Raw genomic sequence first — 21,279 nt, 5'->3', positions numbered from 1 at the left:
GCAGTTGCCATACACAACAGTAGTAGAAAAAGGGTGAAAATGCAACACGTTAGGTGATATATATGCCCAACCTGCGACCGCAACTGTATATCAAGGATTGGCCTCTTTAGTCATACAAGACGTTGCAAAGGGAAAACGTCTCTTCAGACGTCAATTGCCATGGAGAGACCTACATAAGCACAGACATGCATAAATTGTCTTATTTCTAAGAAAATCGTTTACAAGTTAAAAGTAAGAATTGTAAAGGAAATAATAATTCACCTAATGTCCTTACCTCCCCTGCAACAACATCTTCAGTTTTTAAAGGAACATCTGTCATTTCCAAGCTGTTACTGGAAGTTCCAGATCTGTCTGATTTCTAAATATAGTCACAGCCTTGAGTTTTTTTTAACAAGCTTAACTTTAATTTTTTTTTATCTGATCAAAACTCCAATCACAAAACTGCAATCATAAAAACTCCAATAAAAAAAAAACTCCAATCGCATGTTTATGTGAATAGGTATATGTATTTATTTATAGACATTTCCATAGCAGTATAGAAAATCAACAAGACAAAAATTACTTTGAAAGTACTGGTATACAAATGAGACAAATAGTACAAAATAAAAGAAAACCATCTTTTAAACTTAAAATTAGTTATCATTGCACTGGACAGAATTTTTGTTGACTGGTATGGTGAGTGGAAACAGGTTGAAAAGTATTTTGAAATAGAATCAATAGTCAGACTGCTGAATCAAATAAGAGTTAAAATGATGCATTATTTTTATTTAAAATAAATTGAAAAATGTAATTTATAATGTTAAAATTTATAACCAGAGTTTTTGTTAACAAATATTTACAGGCTATTTTTTTATGTTGTCAAATGACATTGAAACGTAGACTAACATTTTCATTCAACTAGAAACACAAAGTCACAAAGAACAAAAATATTTCTATTAAATCAAGTTTTTTTTGTATTTAAACATCAACTAAATGCATTAATCTTAAACATGTTCAAGGGGAAAGAACAAAAATAAAGTTTGAATGGAAAGAGTTTTGTTCCATGGAAAGTACACTTGCTCTCCTACTTTGCTCTGATATTCAGTTTGTTAATTAAAAGTAGAGCCTACAGTCTAGGACTTTTTTTTTTAAATAGAAAACATTTACAACTGAATGTTGGTATATATTCAACTTCTAAAAAATAATTGCAACTCAATCAAATACAATCAACAAATATATGGTAAGCACATTGAACTTGTAAACTTAATACTGTTACAGAAACATTCACAGATGAGAAAATATTCTTTGTTATACAGCGGACTCATTCACCATATAAAATGAGAATATTGCACAAAGTTCAATATTGTAAAGTTCATGACTACTTGTTCACATAAGGTTCAGTTTGATTATTTTCGTCATCTAGAATGTCCTGGCTTTATGACTTAAGCCATTCATGAATTGAACCCTAACCCTAATCAGGGTTTGATATAAAACTTGATATTTCCAAACTAATCATGTATATTTAAAAAATACAGGTATGAAAATCAAATGTATTACAAAATATGGCATCCAGTACTTGACTAATAGAGACAGTCCCAACTTTAACCCTATAGTATTTTACAAACATAATTTAATATTTACTCCCGTTCTTTTTTTTTTTTTAATTCAGCTTTGATGCGCTTGTTCTTCCCATATTTTAATATAACAAAAATTATTTGAATATATTATTAATGATAATTTATGAAGTAGTGACAAATGTGAATATAAAATTGTAATAAAATAGGTAATTTGTTTGAAATATCAATTAGGTTCACGCATAACTCCTCTCTATTCAGATTATTAACATAGCATACAAAAACATGGTGACAAAATTTTAAAAAAAATTAAAAATACATGACTTAACAAACACACTGTAGGTAAACTATCTATTTATTGATGTGACAGTATTTCAAACAATCCTTGAATGATGAGACAATATTTCTGACCTCTTTTGAGATTCTAAAACTTATGCCCATCCATCGAAATTCTGATAAGGCAGATAACTCCTATGATTTTGAAAGAGTGATAAGGTAGATAACATACTTTTGAAAGAGATGTAATGAAATGAATTAAAAACCACACACAAAAAAAAGGTAGTAGCCATCTTGTTGTATCATTCATTTGTCTGAGGTTTTCAATTTCAATGGAAACATTTTTCCTTTACAGTAGTTGCTCTTGTTCTTAGCAATCTACTTTTCAAAGTTTCAAAACCTATACCATCTTGTGGAACCTTTCAAATTTAGATGTGTTTGAGGGCCTCTCCCTAACCTTCCACTGCCATCAAACCTGTATATATCTCTATTATCTGCATCCATCAGATTTACCTGGTCACATCAATTAAATTATGGAAGTGATTTACAAATTTATTGACTATGTCTTGATTTTGCTTCTTTATCCCCCCTCCCCTTTTTAAAAAATTTCCTGGTAATTTCAGACACAGATTTTTTTAGATCTTTTTATGTCCTGTCAGAAAACAATTCACATTTTTTATCAGTCCTGTAAGTTCAGCTTTATTATGCTTACTGTTTGAACTATTGAAACATTTCATTTCTAGCCCGAAGATTATCAGATTAATGTAACATACAAAGGAAATATCAAGGTAAAAAATCACAGATTATATATATTCAAACTAAAATGTTCTCCTCTGCTGTCAATTAATATTCTTAGACTAATATTGAATTAAATTCAATAATGTACAATTCATTCTAATCATTACCTATTTTATTACAATTTGATAGATTCTCAGCTTAGCAACAGCCACTACAAGCGCAAATATTTGACTATAAAAAAGCAACAAATTTAAACAATAGGCATCAGGAATGTAAAAAAAAAAAAAAAGACCAACAATTTTTTAATTTACTTTAAGCTTATGTCATAAGAGGTCTAACACTGTTGGACTGCGGTCCAACTTGAATGTCACAGTTTCCCACATGATGCCATCCCCCAGGGGATCGTGGCATGATGGAAATAATATATGTCTAAAAAATGTCCTGAAAATAGAATCAGAATTTATATGTTCATTTAGTATGAAAACTTGGAATATATGTAAACAGTGTTTTTATTGATATTACTGATCGATTGGTCAGTTTACTGACACAAATGATGCATTACTTTTTCCTGTACTTAAACACAGGTATAAATAAATAGAATTTTAAAAAATGTCGAACTAAACACTCAACATTTCTGATGAAGTTTAAAAAAAAATTCCATAACAATAGCATATGTAGACTTTTTAAATTCTAGACAATTTCAAACACTAAAAAATTTGGAGTTTTCACTTGTGTTTCAATTGTGTCATTAAATAACTATATGTCATTTTTAAAAATTGAACTAAATTCTATCAAGGTGGAAGTGTTATTTGTAAGAAATATTGTTTATTCTTTTTCTTTCAGAACAGACTGAGAATTGTTTTGTGTTACCAAAAAAAAGATAAGTTTATGAAATACTGACCTTCCTTTTCCCAGGCCTAAAAACATTTTCCAATTTTTGATGAAACCAAAATTATATGGATTTCTGTAAACCTAGAAAAGAATTGTGAAAATAAAAGTTGTGCTATTGAAAATATGTATGTTGGCTTTATGAAAACACTAGCATTAAACATTTTTTAGCTCATATATTTGTTCACAGCGCTGTGAGCCTACATTGTATTTGTTAACAGTGCTTTATAAATTAAATTATTATTATTCCCAAAATATATATTCTTTACTTAGGCCAGTCAGCCCAACCTTTTTTTTTCCACTTCCAATAAAACAACTGGAACTGCCTCCACATAGTAGCCTATTCTGCAGCAACGCCTTTCCAATTGTTAAATGAAATGGTCCACTTTTTGATGCTTCCTAACATACTTTTGGCCTTTAGTACCCGGTAACTGTTATGTTGAATTGGAACAGCACACTTTATAATACCACACACACACACACATACTTTTGGCTCATGAATTTTAGCAACACTTTTCTCCACCCCTCCCCTGGTTGTTTATTTGGCACAGTGTGTGGTATGCACCTTGGATTGTTATCTTGATTGTCCCTGGTTTAAAACTGCTGCAAAAACTTTGCTTTCTGGAAAACTAACTGCTGCCACTTCAATCCCAAATATATACATATTACTTACATTTCTTTTGGGGTGGAGAGGAGGTATTAATCGCCAAAATGCATATATCTATGAGCTTTATTCAACTACTCCTCTTCCCTTAACAATGTGTTAAAGGGAATGAAATGTACACTTGAGTACAAACAGACACAGTTAAAACTAACAGGAACTTCAGATCATATTAGAAACAGAACATTTTTAGTTCAAGGAACTAGAACTTTAACTACTTACTAAATTTTTCTTCCGCATTCTAATTCTCTCCCTTTTATTGATGTGCTGCTCTATACTAGTTTCTCCCCTTGAGATAAGTCTTGCATGCCAGATACCTAGCAGTCCTAGGGCTACTGCAACCCCAGCACAAAGCAAGAATTGCAGTATGATAGCATTGTGAATTAGTTGATCTTCCAAGGTGGCTTTGATGTCATCATCCTCTAAGCCCTCGTTAGCTAATTTGTGTGAATCAAACATCATTGGTGCTGACATGTTGCTGTATATCTTCTGCTGAAAACAAAAGCAAATAAAAGCTTGGCTGAATAACTGTGTTGGTTTCTACAATCATCATTACTTTTTTCAGTTTGTTTTCTATATGTGGTTTGGTACAGTCTACACTAGTCTTGCTGGGTGTTATATGTGTGATATGTGAATGTATATCCCCTTATAAACATATTTTGTAACATCAGCAAAAACTGTAACATTGGGAAAAGCATGTTTTCATTCTTTATTAACAACAAAAAAAGGTTTCATTAATGTAACAGAAACTTATACTCAGTTTGTTTCAGTTATATTTACTACAGTTAAAACAATGATTTTTTAAGTTATTTACTTACTAATACTAATATTAAACATTATTAAAAAAAAAACCTCTCTTACTTTGTCACTTCTTTTGTCTGTCAGTAGATGGTATGCCATGTTAACAGGGAAAAAAAAAGCTGGTACAACCAACTCCTGGAGACCAAATAGAGATATTTACAAATCATAATATATTTATAGCACAAATGTCAAGTTCAACTTAATCAATTGTACTTATATAGAGATGATTAGCCCATCATCCAACTAAATAGAAATGTGTACAGAAAAACAAACAAATATGTATTATCAAAAAAAAAAAAATCACTAGAGTAATACCTTGTTCCCAAAAAAGTGCTGCTTGAATACATCGTAGCCAGCAAGACTAGTGTAGACTGTACCAAACCACATATAGAAAACAAACTGAAAAAAGTAACGATGATTGTAGAAACCAACACAGTTATTCAGCCAAGCTTTCCTTTTATTAAGGACTATAAGAAAGTTGAACAAAAAGTTTTCATGAATGCTAAACAATTTTTTTTTATTATGTGAAAAGCAGAAATAAAATGATTGCTTCCAGTATCTAGTGCAACATATTAAAGGATACGACAATGGTGATCCATTTTCAATACACAGGAAGCACATATAGTGCAGTGATGGGTACGAGGAGGCTTCGGAGCAACACACTTTCTACATATAGAAACAACTTGGGAGACATTCTAAATTGAGAAACAAAATGGACATTCTAAATTGAGAAACAAAATGATATTAATACAAACGCTTTTTGTTTATGTTTTTCAATAGTTGTGCAGCATTTGTTTTTATAGTTACATCTATGATTTTTACAATAAATCTTTTGTAAATAATGCATAACTTTTCTATTGGGACTAATAGAATATCAAGACTCAGCACACAAATATAATTCAAAGGACATATGATAAGGAAATTTAAAAAAAATTTACCAAATGCTGTTGAGAAATAGTTTTTTAGGATTTGTTTAAAAAAGAGTAGGATATACAATTCTCTGAGGTAATTCAATAACGCATTTAAAAAAAAACATAATTTATTTTTTAAAATTACATAAATGATGAAAAATATAAATACCTGTGATGGGTGTCCTGGGTTAGTGAAAGCTGCCATAACATAATTGAATACAATATTCATTAACAGCCAGTGAGAAAAAAACAGATGAAAACCACTCCAGAGAATGTCTTTTTGGTAATAAATATGAGGAAATATGCAAATGTAGAAAACCATGACAACCATAGTTGTTAGTAGAACAACTAATGTCACCATAATCTGAAAATATTATACACAAAGACATTTACATTAACTCAATGTCTTCATCATAATAAAAAAACAACAACCTGTCTTAGAAAAAGCATAGTAAACATAGATATTTGATATTATACAAGAACTATATACTTGTAACCCTACTCTATGGTTCAGATTCAAAATAAATTATAATATTTTCATAACAACAGATTATGAGAATAGGTAAATGTATTAGAGCATACTATTTTTACTATCATATGCTACAATTTGATGCCATTTAGCAAGGAATGATCTTGCTACTATGGTCTCCTGAAATGTAATGTAATAAGGTTGAATTAGAATCACTTAGATTACTTAACAATAATGTCTGCCATTCTCAATTTCCTCTATTAAGAACAAAAATGTTTAATAGCTTTCTATTTGATAAGCTATGTCCCCCCAAAAAATGTCAAGAAGATTATTGGTAGCTCAAATAAATATTTTTATAAACTACTGTATTCTAAAATAAAAGGAGACATTGTACTTACTGGTCCCATAAAACGTGTTGTATGATCCACAATCCAGAACATAGGCTCACATGCTGTATCAAGGACTGTACTGCAGGTTGTGAAATGGTTGTAGCACAAGGACAAGTAAATTATCCGAAGAGTTTTAAAATAGTCTTTGACCATTATGTGTAGCCTTTTGGGAAACTCCAATATTTTCCAGTGTACTAGAGCCATTTGTTATTCTTTTCCTCAATGCTAAAGTAATGATAATTTTTTTTTCCTTCAATGTGAACAGGTCATTGAAGTTACAATTAATACTAATAAAATCTCTATTAATATTAAAGATTCAGTTTTCATTAATGTATAATTGTTGTTGGGCTTTTTTGTAAATCAAGTTTTTTAAATAATGCTACTAAAGAGACATCACTACACAAAACAAATCATTTTCAACTCTGTTTATATTGAGAAAATAAAATATTATAACTATTCTATGTTTTAGGGAGATGGTAGCTGAGTGGTAAAGTGCTTGGCTTCAGAACTGAGGAGTATTGGGTTTGAATCTCTGTAAAGACTTGGATTTTGAATTTCCGGATTTTTAAGGATGCCCTTAAGTCCACCCAACTGTGATGGGTACCTAAACTTAAGTTAGGGAAAGTAAAGGCGGTTGCCAATGTGCTGGCCATGTGATAACTTCAATAGCCATTGGCCATAGAAACAGATGACCTTTACATCATCTGACCAATGTGATCGCAAGGTTTGTAAGGTGTAAGTTTTTACTTTCTTATAAAAAATTTTTTTGTAATTTTGTGATTTAGATTACTTTTTTTTTTAGCTGAACATAAAACATATAAGTCTTAGCTTTAACAAATAATATGTCTTAGCTTTAACATATAATAATTAATATGTCTTAGCTTTAACATATATAATAAGTCACCAATAAGTCTAACATTTTACATAGCTTAACATATTTATAATTTATAAGTCTTAGCTTTAACATATAGCCTAATATAACAAGTCTTAGCTTTAACATATAATATTATATTATAATAAGTCTTAGCTTAACTTAAAAAGTTTGAGATAAAGATTATTTAATCCCAAACTCCTGCAGAATATCAAAAAGACTTAGGTTAGCCAGTTTATGTTTACATTTTTAAATCATTTTAATTTTACAAATTTTACATTCTTTTACAATTTACATTAAGTGACAAGCATGATAAACTGATAAAGACTGACTTAGAGTATAGAACTACTATATAGATCTAGATTCGGTAACTTCTAGACTCGATCTAGTCTTAGTCGACTTAGTATAAATACTAGATTCTAGATCTAGAGTCTAACTCTAGAGCTCTAGAACCTAGACACTAGATCTAGATGTAGAATGTAGTAGTGTAAACATTATTTTCTGTATTTTTCGCTTCTTTTTAGCTGATACGTAGTTATGAGCAGTAAATAAAATCGTTAAAGTTGACAAAAAGAGTAGTGTGATTTGATTTCATAGAAACTTTTCCATGATCCATGTTATGTTTGGTAAACATTAAAAACGTGACGAAAGTCCAGACTGTAGATCTAGATCTAGATCTATGCTCTACAAATCAATGATTTAATCTAAATAAGTAAACTATTATATCTAGTCTAGACGATGCCGAAAATAGGCGCATGCTATACAAGTGCCGGGTGCAATCGTTGTCCTTTTAGTGCTGACTGGGGAAGAAACGGCATAATTTGTTTTGCATACAACCATGCAGTAGCAGTTTATAAACCAGAGGTAAAAATGGTAAATCATATCTACACTCTAGACAATAAATTATTAAAGACTTAGACCCTGTATAGTTATACATATATAGTTAATATAGTGTAAAAGATTTTTATCGGCCACGCTAAGCCAAGCTCCGGACATTTTTTGTGTTTCAAAATTCATAACTCTGACGACTCTGTAATAATTTTTCTGTGTAATGGTCTGACCTATGAAAAAAACTCAGGGTGTCAATGAATTCGTAATCCTTTTTTTGTCTATAAAAAAAGCTATTTTGTAATGAATCACAACACATAGTTAAAATTAAATCTGATGTGAAGAGGGGTAGGGTTGGTTTTCTCGTGCATGTGCACAAGTTTTCAACTTGATTTTTTTCCCAGTAAAAGTTGTTGGCCAATTTGGAGATTTTATTTTTTGTACATTAGGCATTAGGCTAGCGCAACAACACAAGCCATTGTCACTTTTCCCACGCTTTCATTCTCAGCTTGTAACTGACATCACACCAAGGCCACTACTTTGGGCCTAGCCTAGCTAGCTGGTCGCACTAGGGAAAAAATAATCTCTGTTACGGGGGAGAAGAGGAGGAGTTTTCTCTCTACTCTACCTTATTGTTTCTACAGGACATTTTCCCTTAGCCTGTCTCACCTTAGCCTAAAGTTCAATATACATAAGTTACTCTGTATAGATTGCTAACAAGAGATATATGTTCATGATGGCAGGCAGTGTTTCAACTCAAGAACATCAAGATGACAGTGTTACAAGCATATAAATCAGTAATATTTATAATAAGATCTATAGCTAGAGAGTTACTGTAAGACCAGTAAGGTGCTGGTTATTGAAAGAAAAAAAAGCTTTATTGCCAAGGATGGCTGCATGCTGGACTGTCATTCTGACTTATTGATGGTCCCAGGTTCAAAGCCTGCCCGCTCCCATCCCCCTGTTGTCATGTGGAAGGTTTGGACTAAGAAGTAAATTATTTTCAATTTTGAAGGAACATTTTTTTTTAAGAAATTCAGCACATAATTTGTTTGATCCAGATGTCTGTCAGAATATACTTTTTTTTTCCCTCAGGGTTTCTCCTTTTCTGCTGGTATAGAAAAAACATATATAGGTCATACAGATAAAGTGAATTGTGTCAAATGGATCAACAATGGAATTCAAGGTAGTCTGTTTCAATGAAGTAGATGTACTTGTAAGACTTTATTGTTACAAATAACACTAGTTGAAAGGAATATTTAAAAAACAATAATCTTAATTAATGCTTGTCCTTTTAATACAATTGACTGTTTTGTGACTTTGTTAAAATCACAGTTAATCTAACAAAGCTTTGATAAAATGTTTAACAGATGAATTTGAGATTGTGTCAGGTTCTACTGACAGTACCATCAATGTCTGGCAGTACAGACAGGATTCAGTAAGTAACAGTATATTTTTCCTACATCTGCTTAGTGTAAGTAAGACCAACATGTTATCTGCCCAAAGGCTTTATGTTGTCTCTGTATTGGTTTACTTGAATGTTGACCAATAACAGTGATGCAAAAGAATTTGACATTGTTTAGAGAAAAATAATTTCAAAGTCAGGATGTGCTTATTGATGTAAAAGTTCAGAAAAACCCAAAAGAATGATTAACTGCTGGGCTTACTTCTTTTTTGTCAAATAAAAAAATACCTAGATTAGAAAATTGGATACCAGGCCAACCTGTGCTGCATTTTTCACAAGTTTTGCAACTCAGTTTGCAAGACTTTCATAGCACATGCAAAAATAATGTTGCAGGTTCAAACAACCAAAAAAAAATTTTAAGAGTAAACTAATCCATTTATTTTGTATTGTAAGAATAACAACTTCTCTTTTTCCATTAAAATAGTGTCTTACAAGATAATGCTCTTTCTCTTCTCTTAGTCCTATTTACTCCTGGTGGACCATAGTGCCGCAACAGCTTTTTGCCATTGGGCTCCATTGATTTCCATGTTTGCTTTTGTCTTCCACCTTGTGGGCTCTTTGGAACTTGGATTCCTTAGGGTTGAGATCATGGAGGGATGACATTAGTTGATTATGGACAGAAATAAAGGGACAATTGAAATTAGTGAAAAAATAAAGAGATGAATTAAAATTTAAAAAAATGTGTGAACATAATGCAGTGATTAAAGGTCTGTCATTACATAATATTAATGTTTTTTTTCAAGTTTTTAAACCCAAAATAAATGAAACAATGTCTCTTACAGGCAGCCAGTGAACCAATATGTACTCTTAAAGGACACACTGGCTCAGTGACGTGTTTGTCTGCCCTTTATCTAGATATGGAAAATGACTCAGAGTCTAGAGAAACTTTAATTGTGTCAGCTTCTATTGACTCGACTGTTAGAATCTGGTCCAGGAAAAGTTTAGGTAATTATTTTAAAATCTGTATTGTACTTATCTATACAGTGATTAGTGCTGAATAGAAGCATCGATTTGTACTTATTAATATTTTTTTTAATTAAAAAAAATATGTAAACAAGAATGCATTCTCTGTTGTTCCTTTTTGGAACATTTTCTATTTCTTCAAGTTCTGACCATCAACATTTTTTAAACATATGATTTAATCAAATTCATTGTTGAAAAAATATCACTAAATACTAAATATAGTTTTGTTTGTTTTCTAATTTTCAAAACTTATTCTTTAGAAATAAAGAATGTCTCATCCTAGTCTAAACTTGATGGAGGTAGGGGAATATTAGGAGCTGAGGTTCAACTCTGGAACTTTTGTTGTTGGCCTCCTTCAGTCGTAAAGACTATGGTTCATCTCATAGAACCCTTTTGCATTTGAATGTGGGTCACTCCCCTCCACATATAACGTAATGTGGCTTTCGCTTTGGTGGTAGAGGAGCCAGCCATTTTTCGTTTGGCATGCTTTTCTTCCAGAGCTGAAGCCCATGTTATTGTTTTTTTATAATGACAGTTAAAAGCACCACCAAGCAGAAGTTATTTTTTATACATGTTAGTTGTTTTTTTTTTGTTTGGTTTTATTTTTGTGTTAAATTTTCATTCTACAAAATATTTCAGAATTGGACTGTAAATATTTAAAACAATTTTTTATTTCAGAAACCAAAGAAAATCAGGTGTTGATCTTTGGTTCAGGGTTTGCATTATCTTTATCCACGTTTATTATACCAGGAACAAGAGGTAGTGATATTTATTGTGACCTGTATATCTTCAATTATCACATGTCTAGTTCAATTTATGAAATATTTATCATCATTATTCAGACATGTATTTAAAATCAATTACAGGTCTATTTCTGTTCTGGGATGATTATACATTTCTAAAGAAATATATCACTTATTGTAAATAAATATATTTCCAGTGCCGCTACTTGTATGTGGGTGTGATGATCATAATATACATTTATATTTAAGAGGCTCAGATCTACAGGTAAATAATAAGTCCTAAATTGCTTCTTTACATTTTTTTATTATTTCAAATCTATTTTTACTAACTTAAGTTATAATGATAATCATTTTAATTCTTTTGTGTCTAGTTTAATATGTTTGTTGTGCAGTTTTGCTCTTTAATTGTTTATTCAATTGTTCAGGCTTGCTGTATTTGTTTTAACATTTGTTTTTTTGCTTGTTGACAGTTTACTCAATTAATAGTTCTGACTGGCCATGAAGATTGGATCAGAGATTTGCAATTTGTTGCAGATGGTATGTGGCTAAATGTATTATGTGGATTCCTCATGATACTTTTTCTTCTTCTAGCCAGTTTTTTTGCTACTGAGCTGTTTGCTCATTTGCAGTCTTTGCCATGGAAAAGTAACATTTTACTCCTCACTTCCGCACAGTGTATTAGTTATCCTGGGTTGCAAGCAGGGACTGATTGAGGGGAAATAAGTTGGAATTGTCTCTTTCAATTGACAGCATTTATGACCAAAAACTCCTTAAAAATGTAGGAAGTCTAAAGAAATCCTCTTCAACTCAAAGATAATTTATTAATTAACTACCAACGCTTTATACTTTGGCTATCCTTGTAATCATGGCATTTGCAATTCCATATAGTTTAGTTTTGTTTTTCTTTACTAATAAATCAATAAGATTAAATTTTTTCGTTAACTTTTTTTACCACCTAAGATTTTAATGTATAGGTTTTTTTTAGTTTTAAAAGTGTACATTAAATGTCAATGCTTATTTCAATATCTGCACTTTAGACTTTGGTAATATTTTACTGGCCAGTTGTGCTCAAGATCATCTCATTAGAATCTGGAAGTTATCAAGAAAGTCAGAAACTCAAACTGTAATTCAAGACTCTAAGCCTGTGTCTGAACTTAAGGAGGATGAATGTATTACAGTCAAAGAAACCATTATATCTCACCATGATGCAGGTGATTATATCAATTTAGTCAAACTTGTCTCCTACATATCTTGATATTTGTCAATTAAGGAACATGTTCATATGATTTGTACTGTATACCTTAGGAAATAGAAACTAGCATCTAATAATAATAATCTTTATTATCCATAAGAAAATTTGTCTTACAATTTGTACATTTCACCAAACAAAACATTATAACCATAGAAAACCAAAATATACTTTTACACATTTAAATGAAATGACATAAATTGTAAAAAAAAAAAAAATCTAATATTATTTGCAATTATGCAGATGGTGCATTTATCTTTGCTATAACATTGGAGTCTGTCCTGTGTGGTCATGAGAATTGGGTGTATAGTGTTAGATGGCAACCTGTGCAAGTGTTAGGTTAGTATTAAGCTGTACATATTATGTAAATAACTAGTGAATAGAATAAAGGAATAAATACTTGTAAAAGGTTATAATGATGATATTCTCCTTATGTACTCAGAGAATGGTTCAAGTCATCAACCAATGAAACTTCTTTCTGCTTCCATGGACAAGACCATGATACTTTGGGCACCTGATGCAGACACCGAGATGTGGATGGAACAGGTTGGTTGTAAATGTAAAATTGTGAACATTCCTGATTGTTCTATGGATAAACAATAAGATAAAAGTTATTAGATGGCACACAAAAATTATCACAGGCAAGTTGGAAATGGGAACTTTTTCTGAAAGTTGACTTTAGCAGTCTAGAAAATGTAAATGTTTTCTCTAAAGTAGCTATATGGAGGATTTATTTTAGGCTCAATTAATTTGAACCTTTTATTTCAATGGATATATTTTGATTACATTACTTGAAGAAGCAGTCATTCTTGTTCATTAGAGTTTAAATTTATTATTTTATCTCATGAATACTGATGTTTTCTTACAAACCTGCATAGCATTGAAGTGAGTAACCAAATAGTTTACTCATTGTGACATGTGACATTTTTTTTATCTTAATTTTATTAATTTTGTTGCTTTTACTATTTTGAAACTCCAAGGCATTTTATATTAGTTTTAAATGCCATAGGCAATGTGTTTTCTTATATTATAGAATAACTAAATACGATAAAGTATTGTTTTTAACCCATGGATTGAAAATAAACGTGCAAAATAAATAACCATAATTATTGATTCCAGGTTCGTGTAGGAGATGTTGGGGGCAATACTTTAGGCTTCTTTGGTGGTCTCTTTAGTCCTTGTGGTCTGTCTATTCTTGCCCATGGTTACCAAGGAGCATTCAACCAGTGGTCTTTTAACTCGGTAGGTATCAATCTATAGGACAAACAGACTTTATTTTTATATTTACTGCAAAAAAAATTATATGTTTTAATATGTCTGCTTGTGATTTATAAAGTTTCCCTTTCAGGCCCGGGTAGGTGATGTTAAGGTCATATGTGATTTATATGTACATGTATACTTTTTTTTTTTTCAGGCCACAAAAATGTGGGTGCCTCAGGTAACTGGTGGAGGTCATTTTGGGTCAGTAGTCGATATTGCATGGTCTGCTGAAGGAGGTGACTTTCTTCTGAGTGCTAGTGCTGATCAAACACTGAGGCTACACGCTCCTTGGGTACGAAAAACACATGAAGTAAGTCACACTATCAGTCAAATTAAACTTAAGTAGGATTCAAATTTAAAATAATTTTTTTAAATGATGGCAGTACTTACATTTTTTTCTTATACTAATTTCCAGCCTACATGGTTTGAAATTGCACGACCACAGATTCATGGTTATGATCTTCAGTGTCTGGCTGTACTAGATAAATATTCTTTTGCATCAGGAGCAGATGAAAAGCTTGTAAGAGTTTTTAAAGCTCCCAGAAATTTTATCAACAACTTTTGTCACATCTGTGGTCATGATGTAAACAATGAACTACAGCGTCTGGTAAATAAAATTGTCATCTACAAACTTATATAAAAGATCTTTGTATTTAGCTTTTATTGTAATTGCCTAATTCAGGCTAGACTATAGCAGATTTTCATTTATTAGATGATGTTTATCTCAAGAAAATACTAAAGCATATCAAAGTTTCTTGTGAAGTTTGATGCAGAAAATTTTATGTGATGATAAGCTTGATATCATTTGGTATAGCTAGATTTATCTGTGCTAATATGAATAACATAATTATATATATATATATATATATATATTTATATATATATATATATATATATATATATATATATATATATATATATATATATATATATATATATATATAGCCACACCAGATTCTGCCCCGTCTCAAGATTAAGCCAAAACCAGTGACTCATTTGGGCGCATCCATTGCCTTTCGAGACAAAAGGAGCCATATATATATATATATATATATATATATATATATATATATATATACACTAGACATATATTACCAGCGGCCTGAGGGTCTTAATTTGCATATTAATTAAATGAAATAATAATGCTATAAGAAAGCGAATGCATGAATTTAAAAAATAGTATAAATGGTGCTATCAAAATAGCTAATCAACCTAAATCCATTTTTTTAATAAAAATTTAAAAATCATTTGCTTGTAGGTCTACATATATTTAGATATAGAGTCTAGATACTATTATAATAAATGTAGACCTTGTAATGACACAATAGAAAGACACATAGAAGTTTGGGTTTCATTGGGTTTTTCCGTAGTGATGTGACGGAGGATTAAAAAGTAAGAACAAAAATGGAGAACAAACGGACAAGGACGAAGAATAACCGAGATAGAGACAACAAAGATTGTGTATTTTTTATTCATTAAATTGTTTTAAAGTTACAAGCTGAAGTTATTCAGTTTATATATTAACTGTTCTGTTGATTTTGTCTATTCTGAACTCGCGGACATCATCTACATCTATCAACACATCGACCATCAACTACCTACTATTATAAGAGTGAAGTCAATTGCTCAAGAAGCTTATTAATTATTGTATGTTAGTATATTTAATATCCCCCATATAAAGCCTCATGTAGCCTGTCCAATCATAGTGTGTTTACATAGCGATGTGTACAACACATGAATGGGACTATTAAAATGCATGTCAACATGGAAGCTATAGCGAACGAATGTATGAAAAATGCTTTAGAAACACAAAATTTGAGGGTTAATTTGAAAAAAAAAATGAAATGAATGGACTTTATTTTGTATATTAATGTGTTAAAGTATAAAGTAGATCTTTTCTCTTTGAATTAGATCTAGAAATAGAGTTAGATGTAGACTGTCTAGAGTCTAGACTTAGATGTAGGCTTTGATAGATGAATGGAATTATAAAGTACGCCAGTACTTCTAAATTTGCAGATATAAGGAATGAATTTATGTAAAAATGCTTTTGAAAGACAAATTTGAAGCTTAATTTTATTAAATAATGAAATCAATAGACTATATTTTGTAATTTTCATGTATGAAAGTAAAAAAATATCTATGCAAGGTGTAGTTTTAAAAATAAAAAAAAATAGATCTAGATCCTTTTGATCTTCTCTCATGTAAACATAATAAACACGGCCTAGATCCATAAAATAGGAATACTTTCATAGAGTTGGGCAACTTTTTTTTTTATTGAGGGTCTTAAGTTTGTTTTAGGGCTACTATACATACGTCACGGTTCCAGTTAGTATCCAAGAAACATTTATGCCAAGTTTTATCAAGATTGGTCAAACGGTTTTGATTTCTATTCATTACATACATATATACACCTTACTTTCTACTATATAGTATAGATATACATATATATATTAGGGGTGCACCGGATAGTACTTTTTGATATCCGGCCGGGGCCGGATATGACCCGATAGTAAAATTTGATATTCGGCCGGAGACGGATACCTAAGTGTCTTGTAAATATCTTGTATTGCTGAACATTTTACAAAACTGTTAAATAATATACCTATATTGTTTTTTTTTTCCTTTTATATACCTTATTGTTTTAAACTCTGTTACTGATTGATTTATTCAAACTTAACAGTATATCTAAAAATCTGTATAGCATGAGTGTGTCTGTGTGTATGTACGATGCCACCAACTGTAAAGGATGTGTGTAGGAAGGTCAATGTAAATAATGTTAGTATATATTTAACTAGTTACTAAAGTAAATCTCATAAGTAAAGTACAATCTGCCTTGTATAGTGGTCGGATGTGTGTGTTCATGAATTTCAGACCATCAACTTGGTCAGATATACCTAATGAGCCTACACATGTAGCCCTAGTGTAGTGTGTATAGTTGTTTGTGTTAACCATCAAGCATTGTTTTTTTCCTTGAGCATACGCACGCAATAGAGTTGGGTGTCGGTCAAAAAAGATAACATATTGGCATGGTCAGTCAAGCGTATAGATAAATTATACCCGTCCACTAGTTAGAGGTCAAGGGTTGTTGTTTTTTTTTTTTTACGCTCCAGCATATTGTTTCTTTGTTTGCTAGATCTAGCTGCGGTATTATTATTCAATTTATTTTATGCGATTTTAAAATGTACTGTAAGGTTTTTCGTTATTTATTAAGTCAAAAGAATTCAACAATGAAATTAGCTTTCTTTCTAAAGGTTTTAATACAAGGCAAAAAAATACACACACGCAAACATGCACCTCTTTGTTTTATTTTATTGTGCAAAGAACGTACGTAAGAAACATTCAATGCAAAGAACGTATGTTAGAAACATCTTCCTTAATTATTACTTATTAATTATTTTTATGCATATTAAATTGGTGTATTTTTTACTATCCGGTAGTGATATCCGACCTGAGCCGAATAGCACCGGATAGTAAAAAACGCCGGATATTCGGCAGAAGCCGGAGCGACTATCCGGTGCACCCCTAATATATATATATATGAATTACCTAAAGAGATATCTTTTTACTAGTATTATTTTAGTATGTTTTATGATTTACTTTTACATAATATACAAATGTCATTTATTCTGAATCAAAGGGCTGTGCATCACTGCCTGAAGGGGCCAACGTCTCAGCTCTTGGCTTATCAAATAAAGCTGTTTATACAGACAATGACAAAAGTGAACAAGTCATAGAAGAACAAAATTCTAAAAGTGGCCAATATCCTGAAAACTATTTCATTCCTATTGATTTAAAAGGTAATCATTGATAATAATACCAATAGCTTCTTTTCTTTGATTTTTAAATCCAATTTTATTTCAAGCACCTATTCTTTTATATTTATCAGCCCCACCTAGTGAGGACCTCTTATTACAGAATACATTGTGGCCAGAAGTAGCTAAATTATACGGTCATGGCTATGAGATATTTTCTTTAGCTGCCAGTCCAGATGGAAAGTTGCTGGCTTCTGCATGCAAGGTAATTTATTTTTTTATCATTTTAACAAACATTTTAAACTTAAAGATACTATTTTTTTACAATTTATATATGGAATTTATGTAATCAAAAGTATTTTTTACTTAGGTTAATATGTTTTTATGTACAAATGAAAGTTTACAATTTAATTGCTGCTAATTTAACAGGCTGCAAAGGCTGAGTCTGCCAACATTCTGGTCTGGAACATGGACACTAAAAAGATCATGATGTCACTGAGTGGTTGTACACTAACTGTCACACAGATGGCTTTCAGTCATGATGGAAACAGACTTCTGGCTGTGTCCAGGGACAGGTCATGGACACTGTACAAAAAGTCTGGTAAGGAACTTAAACACTAAAGAAAGATTCTTTTTAATATAGCACATTACAAACTGCAAATACAACACATGCAAAATTTGTTTTCATCAGGAGATCATTTTGTCATTGAATCGAGTGTTGATAAGAAAACTACTCCACATTTGCGAATAATTTGGTCCTGTTGTTGGACTCATGATGACCAGTTCTTTATCACAGCAGCAAGAGATAAAAAGGTAACCTTTTTTCTGAGTATATAAGTACTAAGCTCACACTTGGTTATTAAGTTGTTGTTTTTTTATCTATTCTTTTTTGATAATTGATGCAAGCATCCTTCCTATACATTATCTTTAAATATTTCAAATAAAATATTGTTAGTTATTAAAAACATGTACAACTAACAGTGTGTGTGATTTTTTTTTTCTGATAAGTTTATTCGTAAAGAAAAGCTTGAATGGTAGTATTATTAGTAGTTAAGAAAAAAAAAAGAAAATTGACATTTAAACTTTTATTATCTTTATTATATGTAGACTGTGTGTTTGTGCAGGTAATGCTCTGGTCAACTAAAGATGTAGTTAGTAAATTGCCACCAACACCTTTATCAACACTCACAGTTACTGAATCTGCCACTGCAGTAGCTGCTGCTCCATGTTTAGTTCTCAACACCAGGTAGAGAATGTCACATCTTTTTAGTTGAGTTTTTACTTTCAATTGTTACAACTTAACTTCCTTCAAAATAAAAATGTAATTTTATTTTCCAAATGCTAATGATTGACTTACAAAAGTGGCCATATTAAAACTAATCCTATGCTTTACTGCCAGGATCCCTGTAACTTAGGTAGTGTAAGACTTGAAAAAGAATATAATTATACTTGGTTATCTTTATTAAAAAAAAAGATAAAATACTGATACTTCAAGCTGATTCTTACAAACATGTAATAAACTTTCAAGGAATGATCGTCTTGAATTTGTTGAAAGTTTGAGGCTCTTTTTGTCAATTTAAAAATAAGCTTTAAAATAGGCAAGAACATGTAAACTAATTGTAACAATACATAACCTCTTGATATAATAACTTGTTGGAAAGGAACTTTGTTATCCAAACTGTTGCTTTGTTTGGACAGTCTTTCAAAGAAAAGCATAAAAAAAAACATACATACATGACCCTTATCTCTATGAACTTTTTCTGCAATTATGCATTAATAAACCCTGAAACCTTTCACAAGTAAACCTGCACCCACTTAACAATAACTACATTGATCATTGGAAACTTTTGTCCAATTAGACAACAAATGAACAGTAAAAAAAAAACAAATTTATTCCTGACACTTTGAGACTGCATCTAGTCACCAGATGATTTCTTTGTTTTGTCTGTTCTCTCTTTTTTTAGTAGAATGTTTATTGCATATTTGTGATTTGCATCAATACAAGAAGTATTAGTTTTAGTAGCTAGATAAATATTTAAATTATTAATCATTATATATGATGAACATATTATATTTGGTTCAAATATTTTAAATGATAAGCTCTTCACTCTATGAATGCAATGTTACAGATATCTGATAGCTGTTGGCATGGAAAATGGAGTCATCTTGATATATAATTGGTCTCAAAATACAGATACAGTTCAAAACAGTGAAAATGGATGGACTCTAGTCACTTCATTAGATCAAAGGTTAAGGCAATATAAATTAGCATAGTTACTTGTTAAAGAATTCTATTCATTTGTTAGTAAATATAATTATGTTGGATTCAAGAGTTGTTTAATGAAAAATGTATATGAAGTCTGTTTTTCTCTCATTATTTTGATTATGTTTTGTTTTTTTAACTTAAACTAATAATGCCAATGATCTCTTCCTTGTGTAGATGCTTATTGAACACAAACTTTATTTTCATTCACAGTCAAGCTCATCATCTTAATGTCAACCGGTTGGTCTTCAGGCCAAAAAAAGGATGTTTAGGGTATAAAGAAAATCATTCTGATTGGTTGCAGCTAGCCAGTTGTGGCTCAGATGGGGCTTTAAGAGTTTATAATATTGATTTAACAACATTATGATTGGAACCAATTATTGTAAACTATTGTACAATGTAATAATTATTTTAATAAATATCTTTTAATGTATTGACTTGTTTTTTTTTTTATTACTAGTCCTTTTGATGTGTTCTGAATTTCTATAATAATAAGGCTTGTCTTCGAGTCCGAAGATTGAGGAATGCAATATTTTCTGTGGCTACGCAGCCCCAGCTACAACCTATATATTTTGCAGCATCCAGGGCAGACATAATCATTTTACCCCAGTAGTCGAATTAAGATTTTGTGACATCTACGTCTGGCAGTGTATTTTCTTTTGGCCTCAAAGTCCTATAGCCTACAAGATCATATTACCAGTTTAAGATGAATATTAATTGTAAATTTATTTTTCAAAAATACATTGAATCCTTACTTCTCTTCAATCAGGAGTTTGCTTCTAATAATTTAATTTGCTCATTTTAGTCATTTGTTAGGCATTTTTAGTTTTTGCCTTTCAAAAACTTGCAATCCATTAGGATTTGTTTTTCTAGCTTAGTGTTTCATAGACAATGAATTCTTTTAATTACTACTAGTTGACCCATGGCGTAGCATACGCTGCTATTTTGCAGGGCCAGCCTTAGGCCACTGCAACCTATGCGACAGTAGTGGTCCCCGCACTTTCATAAGACCCACACTAATTCTAGGTGTAAAATATTAAATTAAACCATTTTATAATGTATAAGATTTCCCACAGCCTCCTGATTTACCAGGAGCTCCTGGAAATCTCTGAAATTGCAAAATATATGAAAAAGTCCTGGAAATCTCCAGAAATTATTAAAACTTTTTGTAAACTCATAAAAATCTCCTAAAATATATA

At 31.0% G+C, this 21,279-nt stretch overlaps 2 protein-coding genes across 7 annotated transcripts; one reads left to right on the top strand and one right to left on the bottom strand.

Moving 5' to 3' along the window:
- Window positions 1-486: 486 nt before the first annotated feature.
- Window positions 487-8,095, bottom strand: LOC106069101 (palmitoyltransferase ZDHHC16-like). 4 transcript variants are annotated; one of them, XM_056023564.1, is made up of 9 exons: window positions 7,853-8,095; window positions 6,696-6,911; window positions 5,998-6,192; window positions 5,501-5,612; window positions 5,233-5,366; window positions 4,978-5,052; window positions 4,339-4,608; window positions 3,469-3,539; window positions 487-3,008 (listed from the first exon to the last, which is right to left on the bottom strand). In XM_056023564.1, the coding sequence occupies exons 2-9, from the start codon at window positions 6,888-6,890 to the stop codon at window positions 2,891-2,893; spliced, it is 1,170 nt and encodes a 389-aa protein (XP_055879539.1). In that variant the 5' UTR covers window positions 6,891-6,911; window positions 7,853-8,095; the 3' UTR covers window positions 487-2,890. The 4 variants fall into 4 exon arrangements, with proteins under 4 accessions (XP_055879539.1, XP_013084142.1, XP_013084143.1 ...); XM_013228688.2 differs by having other exon boundaries at window positions 6,696-6,936; window positions 7,890-8,095; XM_013228689.2 differs by having other exon boundaries at window positions 7,890-8,095.
- Window positions 8,096-8,136: 41 nt separating this feature from the next.
- On the top strand, window positions 8,137-20,513 carry LOC106069100 (elongator complex protein 2-like). Of its 3 annotated transcripts, none has more exons than XM_056023529.1 (20): window positions 8,139-8,430; window positions 9,481-9,571; window positions 9,756-9,823; window positions 10,633-10,795; window positions 11,492-11,572; window positions 11,754-11,821; window positions 12,027-12,093; window positions 12,594-12,767; window positions 13,049-13,144; window positions 13,248-13,351; window positions 13,925-14,047; window positions 14,220-14,375; window positions 14,481-14,672; window positions 17,703-17,862; window positions 17,952-18,082; window positions 18,247-18,418; window positions 18,509-18,630; window positions 18,942-19,063; window positions 19,947-20,066; window positions 20,294-20,513. In XM_056023529.1, the coding sequence occupies exons 1-20, from the start codon at window positions 8,296-8,298 to the stop codon at window positions 20,445-20,447; spliced, it is 2,499 nt and encodes an 832-aa protein (XP_055879504.1). In that variant the 5' UTR covers window positions 8,139-8,295; the 3' UTR covers window positions 20,448-20,513. The 3 variants fall into 3 exon arrangements, with proteins under 3 accessions (XP_055879515.1, XP_055879504.1, XP_013084140.2); XM_013228686.2 differs by having other exon boundaries at window positions 8,140-8,421; XM_056023540.1 differs by lacking the exons at window positions 19,947-20,066; window positions 20,294-20,513 and having other exon boundaries at window positions 8,137-8,430; window positions 18,925-19,063.
- Window positions 20,514-21,279: the final 766 nt, after the last annotated feature.

This window comes from Biomphalaria glabrata, chromosome 1 (genome assembly GCF_947242115.1).
Source record: "Biomphalaria glabrata chromosome 1, xgBioGlab47.1, whole genome shotgun sequence".
Lineage (NCBI taxonomy): Eukaryota > Metazoa > Mollusca > Gastropoda > Planorbidae > Biomphalaria > Biomphalaria glabrata.
Note: the sequence above shows the minus strand (reverse complement) of the source record. Positions and strands in the feature narration are given on the sequence as shown.